Below are 7,040 nucleotides of genomic sequence, written 5' to 3' on the forward strand. Positions count from 1 at the left end.
GGGAGAGAAAACCCACAAAGAAGGGGTGAGCCCTTTCACCCCCTCAGCCTCCACCCCCAACATGGCCTATGACAGCTCGTGCAGTTCTATTTCCTGGAAGACCTTCCATACGTTATTGATTAAATCCTCATTGGGGAAGCAAGTGGGAGCTTTTATCTGCATCTCTAACTGGCGTAGAATGGTGCCTTGGTCGTATTGACCGGCTATGGGATATGCTGGTGGTCACAGTTGTCTTTTACGAAGAAGAGTACCAAGTGATGCTGGTTGTCATTCTAACTCTGCTGTGTGGCAGCGTAAATAGTCCCCTTTCTAACCAACCTGGTGGGAAAAGTCAATATCCCATCAGCAGAGGAGGTAAACACATCAGGAGCTGTGCCCTCTCTCTTCCTCCCCTGCTCCGTGTTACCGCCGCTCTGTAAATGTGCTCTCCCCGGCAGCACATGCATTTGTGTCATTCACATGCACGGGGTGCCGGCCCAGCTCTGGCCTGCCAGGAGGCGGCCGCCACTGGTCGGGGCCATTGTTGTGTATTCCCAGACTCCGATAATTAGAACTTTGAAAGTGTCTTTCTGTAGTCGGTTAATGATGCGCCCCCTCTCTGTTCTCGTCTCTTTTTCCACCCCCTTTGGGCATTTAAATCCTCTCTACAAAACTTTCTGTTGTTGTTTTTTGAAAGGCAATTGATGTAATTTACAAGAGGTTGTGGAGAACAAATGCAAATATGTAGCTAAGGGACAAAAATCTGGAGCCGGAGTTTTGGTGTTCTGGGGGTCTTGTAGTGCCGCTCTGTTGTCTCTGTGGGCTCTCTCCTTTGTGATTAGTGTGCACTCCTTCGTGTCTCCTTCAAGGTTTCCTCTTCTGGGGCGCCGGGCAGCCTTGCTCCCTCCAGCACCTTGTCATGTCGCATCTGGGGCCTGCCCATCTCTATCCGGGAGCAGGTCCAGGGGATGTAGGGAGAGAGGGGTGCAAAAGTGAGCCTCTACTTTGAGTGTGGGCTCAGGTTCTGGCTACCTGAGTTTGCACTTCTACATCCCGGATGACCAGCTGTGTGACCTTGGGCAAGTGACTTCACCTCCTGGTTTCCTCAGCCATAAAATGGGAATTGAAAAAAAAGTGTGCCTCTCCAAACACCTCACAGGGTTCCGGAGCAACTTTGATCAAAAACTGATCATTTTAATCATCCTGGGCAGAGTTGGCTCCCCCGGAGATCACCCTCTTCCCCAAAAGAGCAGACGTGGGTGTCATGGCCCTACTGTTCCTTTAAGAGAACCAAGTGTAGAGACAGCAGGCTCTGGGGAGGGAAAGGAAGGCTCTTCTCTCTGGCTGGTGGTGCCCTTCTCAGAACAGGAAGGCCAGGGATGAATGGGTGGAAGGAGCAGGAAGCAGAGGAAGGGGCCTCTGCATACTCGAAGTTCACAGGTATACAGTGTGGACAGAGAAGACGAAAATCTTGCCAGTGGACAGGTGCTCTCCGGGCAGTCCACTCCTTGCCTATTTCAGTAGAGGAGGTTTGTGTAGCAGAGGGACACAGACGGAAGGGACTAGAAGCAGCCCACTAGGCCCAGCTGATCCAGGGGGGTTGCGCTGGGAGGCTCTGGCTTCCTTTGAGACAGAGTATTTCTTGCCACATCCATATTCTACGTGAATTGCATGCATGTGCTCGACAGCGCTGCGAAAGTGGTGTCTGCGAGTGGAGCTCACCTTGTCTGCTGCACATGGGCGTGCACCTGCGCTTCACATCAGTAGAGGTGGCCCTGTCCCCCGGTGCACTGAGTCAGCTAGGTGCTAAGATGTGGTGGCCAGGGAAAAGAAGAAAGGGTTTCCACAGAGGAACCTCGGGGTCTCAGCCAACTCCCTGCATGGGACTTGCCCCAGGGGTAGACCAGTGACAGGACCTTGACAACATCTGAGATGTGGAGCTACAAACAGAATCCACATCCCCTTCTCTGGTACTTAAGGAATACTGAATGGTCTTTAAAGGAGCTACTTCTGAGACTTGTAATCCTTTTATTCTTATTTCTTTTTAGATAAATTGAAGGCGCAGTTTCTTACCCCCAAAGTTCGTCAGGACTACAAAAAACTCAAGAACACGGCAGAGCAGTTCTTGTCCCGAAGTGGCTACTCGGAAGTGAACCTCAGCAAACTCTTCGCCGACTGCGCTGTGAGGTCCTGAGGGAATCCCGAGAGGACGAGGCGGGCTGCTTGAAGCATCGCAGCCTCCTCTGCACCTCCGCCGTGGCCCTAACTGCTTCTCCGGCCTCACTTTTCCTCTGGGACTGCATCTCATGTTTGTGTGGATGTGGCTTGGGAGGGGGGTTATTAAGGGGACTGCAAAAATATTTAATCTACGAAGCATCAGAGAAACGGGAAACAGCCTTCCAATTACAATATACCACTGTGAAACACGACCCCATAGCCCTTTGCAAAGCACCTGAAGAGCCGGCTGCCTCTTATTGGGACTGGGTTTCTAGGGGAGGGGTCGGTGAGGGAAGATAAATTAATTGAGTGGCTGGAATGCAAGTGACCCCAGGCTTTGCCCTGGCTTCAGTAGAGGTGCCCCTAGAAGGAGAGGTTCATGAGCCTGGTAGGAGCAGCTAACGTTTTGCCTTTTCACACGCCAATTAAACCCAGTCTGAACCCAAGTGCTTCCAGCCGCTGGCTCCAGGAGTGGCTGTCCTTTTCAGTCTTGTCTTTTATATAGGTAGCGGGGGTGGGGGGGGGGGTTAGAAGCCTTGCACTGGCTAAATAGATTACACAGAGCTTACTTGTTCATGGAAGTGGTCCAAAGGCCAACACACACACACACACTGGGTAAGTGTGTTACACTCACACTCCTTTTTTTCCTTAAGTAGAAAATCCACATAAAGGTTTATACAATAGGAAAGCACATTTGAAAAAAATTGATACCCTAACATCTCATTAAAACTGTGTAGAGGTTGGGGCAAGGATCATTGTGTTGTGTTCAGAAAAATGGGGGGAGGGATGGTTAATTGGCCCTGGTGCTATTTTTCTCATTTCTTCACAATGGTGCCCTCTCTGCCTGAAGCCAAACGTATTTCAGTATAGCAGTCTTTCCTTTCTTACATTATTGGTAAGATTATACTAACAAAATATATTTCCCCTTGTACAACTATGCTATATTTTTTTAAATCTACCTACGTGTTTTTATAAAAGAAAAATATGTTGTGATTTTTTTACTTCAGAATAAAGTCTTCTAAAGGGAAACCAGTTGCCATGATCCTTAGCAGGTGCAAAGAGTTGACGAGAGCAGGCAGCCAGGACTAAAGGATGACTAGAGGCCATCCCCTTCCCAAACCGCAGCCTGGTTAGAACTCAGCTCGGAGATGCTCAGCGTGATGTATGTCCGAATGTTCTGAGTGGCATTCAGGAGAATTTCTGTGGACATCAGATCCTTTAAGAGATGAAGTATGGTTTCTCATGTGCTTTGCTGACTTGGACAGGCAAAGAGAGCTAAGCCAAGAGCCCAGTGGCATCTCTTTTTGGAGAGCCAGGCTGATGGCTCCTGAGAGAAGAGCACCCTACAAGAGAAAGGTCACCCAGCATGGACCTTAGTGAAGGAATACTCGTTAAAGCCTTTTATCTTGCTTTGTCTTCTCTTTTCTCTCCCTCACCCTCTCCTTTCTCTTCTGTCTCTTATACACAGGTTCTAAGTAAAAACACTTTGGGTTGAGGACCCTGTCAGTTAATTAATTAATGCCTTGGTACCTCAGGCTCTGCAACCCGTCAAAAGTTGGAGGACCCAAGTTGCTTCAAGAAACGAAGAGACTAGTGTGGTTTTTCATTGCTGTTATCATATCAGGTTGTACAGATGGTTCTCGAATGTGTGCTTCCAGAGCCCAAGCACCCACTTTGCTTTCTGAAGAGAAGGCATGCTTTCCTTGATTTCTGGGACCTGGCGTTATGGTAAACACAAACAGAAAGTTATCCTGAACTTGGTCATCAAGAAATTCCAGGAGACTCAAAGAACTTCTCGCTGGTCTGTTTCTTGCCTCTACATCTAGATTGTAATCACTGTGAGGGCAGGAACCATTTCTATAGAAAGTCAGACATTTCTTAGTACACTCTCCAAACAGAGCTAATGTGGCAGTGGATGTTTTCCTATTCGGATCTGTAACTCCAGGTTAGTTAAGAGGCTTGTCTGGGAAGCACCTAAAGATTCCAGAATTTTACAGAAAGTTGAAAGGGCAACTTTCAATTCCAGTGGGTCTCTGTTGGAAGATTGGAACACGGCATACTCACTTTGCTCTGAGAAAGGTTGCCACGCCTTGATTTGCGCTGGTTGATAGAGCAACGGGTAGGACAGGTGCAGGAGTGCCCTCCACTTTGTAACGGGGAGCCCACCCATATGTCTCCACAGGCTCCCTGGCACCAGCCTTGAGCTCAAGTGCTAAAAGTGAATGGATGAAACAGGCCAAGTTCACAGTAGAGAGTGGCAGGGACTGTGGTGAACCGGAGTGGGCATGTCCCATCCAGTGAGGGCAGTGGCTACGCATTGATGCTGGGAGGGTGGAGCCCAGGGTGGCGACATGATCCAGTTGTCAAGAGAAGCCAGGAATCCGGATATTCCACAAAGTGTCTTGATTTCTAAACCTTGGCAACTAATTTTTAAAAATAAAATTTTAAACACTGTGGGCCAGACTAAACTTCTGGGCTAAACTATCAGGCCAGTTGGGAAATGGTACGCTAAAAGAACCCCGCTCTTCTCAGAGCCCCAGGCCTCTGAAAAGGACACCTTCCCTGTTGAATTTAGGAAGTAGGGTCTGCCTGCAGCAGGGTGCACATTTATCTTGGACACAACTTGCTAACCCTTAACTCTCCTTCATATATGGGGGGATAGAGGAGACCAGAAGTTGAAAATCCCACAAAGAGCGTGCTCGATAAGATTTTAATTTGTCCCGAAAACAGATGGAGTTAATCTCCTGACTATTGTGCAAGACGTGGGGGCTAGTCAAAGTTCACAGGCTGGAGTTTGGGGGAGTGAATTCACTGCCTCACCACCACTCCCTTCTCCAGCCCTTACCACCTCTGACCTCCACCACACGTACACACCTCGACGTGCTTTTTCAAACTTATCCTTTAAATTACTTTGGCAGGAGATGCAAAGATAAGGAAACTCCCGACACAGATTTCCCTATCTTGTGTCAGGGTTTTACGAAAAACACACCAAGCCCAGACCCTTCAATTCAATCCTCCCATCCCAAACTTAAAGCCGCCTTGCCTCTCTCTCTCCCTCTCTCCCTCCCTGCTCACCTAAATATTTCTTAATTGAACGGTTTGCTGTGGAGCTTCCTTATAGCAGTTTAATAGATTAACTCATCTGAGCCAGCCTCAAATTTCAGATTAAAATTCCTTCATCCCGAAGGCAGCATTATCAGGTTGTTGGAGGCTGTTTTCAAACCTTGGTTTTGAATAGCAGCGGCTCTGCATTAATTTAACCACTAAGCTAATAAGTAGGTTTCGTTTTGTTATGCTAAGCTTTATTGCTTTTCTTTTGATCAGAATGGTGTTGTTGAGCAAAGCAGCAGACAAGGCATTCTTTGATGAGGGAATTAGCGCTCCATTCTTCCTCTATTATTCATAGCGTAGTGGAATATGTAAGTACCTGAGGGTGTCAAAGGAGCGCAGGTTCTATTGCAAAGTGCTCGCCTTGTTTCTCTCAATAGCTGACTATGAGATGATAAACCGCTTAATACACTGTGCTAATTGGATGAGAGCAAAAAGAGATGGGAATTAAGGCGAGGCAAAAGGAGAAAGTGCAACCAGCCTTCAATTCACTCTTTCACCACTTTACCAGCGCCAAAGGAGGCACAAGCTTTCTATAAGCAGACTAGAGGTTTTGTGCAGAGATAAAATGAACGTGTTAGTGGATTCAAGTAATACACTAATTATTGCACAGTATAAATACCACTACTGGTTTTATAACAGGGAGGTAAACTTCTTTTGAGAGGGTTATAGGATTGCTTGGCAGTGGTGTAGAACCTAATAAGGGCCCAGAGTAATAACCCCCTGGATTAACAAAATTGCTGCTTGTAGAAGTATGATTCAGGCTTTTACGAAGATTTCCGGAGAATGAATAAAAATGACTGAATGACATTTCTTAATGTATAACTGGTAATCGCTCCCTTTTCTCTAAAGGAAAAAATGTATACTTCAAACTGGACCGTTAATAACGTCCAGGGACAACACGACTTTTTCCTTTGAAAAATGCTTTTTCCCCATTAGGTAGCAGGGTTCCCCCCACCCCCACTCCAGCCAGGCTGCCACTGTCAGTTAAATATGCAGTTGCTCTGGGGAACTCGGTGTTCCAAAATACCATTTTAGGGCCCGTTTAAGACCCCCTTCATTCGGACACACTTTTGTGTATACACATACACACATGCTCACATACACATTTTTTTTCTCTAAAAGCAAGTTGAACTAACCCGTGTATAATTTCCTTTCCTCTAACATCAGCCCCTTTTTCCATTCTAGTAAGATCTCCGCACTCAAAACGATACGAAAAAGAGAACTACAGGCACCTTGTCTCTTGCTATTATTAATCAAAAACAACAATAATAAATGTTGGCCCCAATTGGGGAGGGGGGGAATAATAAGAGAAGAAAATGGGAAACTGGTCCGGGCCAATACGGGTGACTAGCTGAGGACTGAGTTTCAAGTCCCGAGTTGTCCCAAACCTTCTCTTCAGTAGTCACTCTCCCTAATTCATTCACTTTCTATCTTCCTCACCACAAACCTAAGATGTCCGCCCTAACTACTGTCCACAGTCCAAGCCATGGGTAGTTGGTGATGGAAGAACGCTTAGGGATGCCTTCTGATACTATTATATTGACAACTGCTCCCTTCTTGCCTTGCCTTTCCGGGCCTCATCCAGATCTGGCTAGTCTGTCTGAAAATGTAGCAAATTACCCCTTCCCCTCATCCTTCCCATAGAAGCATGGAGCGGGCTCCCAATCACCCCTCACCCCAAGATGCTGTAGTGGTGGCCCTGGGAAAGCAGGTGGTGGGGCATTTTGCCCTGG

General features: G+C 47.2%; 1 protein-coding gene across 2 annotated transcripts in view; it reads left to right on the forward strand.

Annotated features, from left to right (window-relative positions):
• POLA1 (DNA polymerase alpha 1, catalytic subunit) overlaps positions 1-2,705 on the forward strand; it is a 281,703-nt gene extending 278,998 nt beyond the window's left edge. For both annotated transcript variants that reach the window (XM_058535594.1, XM_058535595.1), the window contains exon 37: positions 2,028-2,705. In XM_058535594.1, the coding sequence (XP_058391577.1) occupies positions 2,028-2,173 (146 nt within the window). In that variant the 3' untranslated portion in view covers positions 2,174-2,705. The remainder of the gene's footprint in view (positions 1-2,027) is intronic.
• Positions 2,706-7,040: the final 4,335 nt, after the last annotated feature.

The sequence above is a fragment of the Diceros bicornis genome, chromosome X (genome assembly GCF_020826845.1).
Source record: "Diceros bicornis minor isolate mBicDic1 chromosome X, mDicBic1.mat.cur, whole genome shotgun sequence".
In the NCBI taxonomy this organism is placed as follows: Eukaryota; Metazoa; Chordata; class Mammalia; order Perissodactyla; family Rhinocerotidae; genus Diceros; species Diceros bicornis.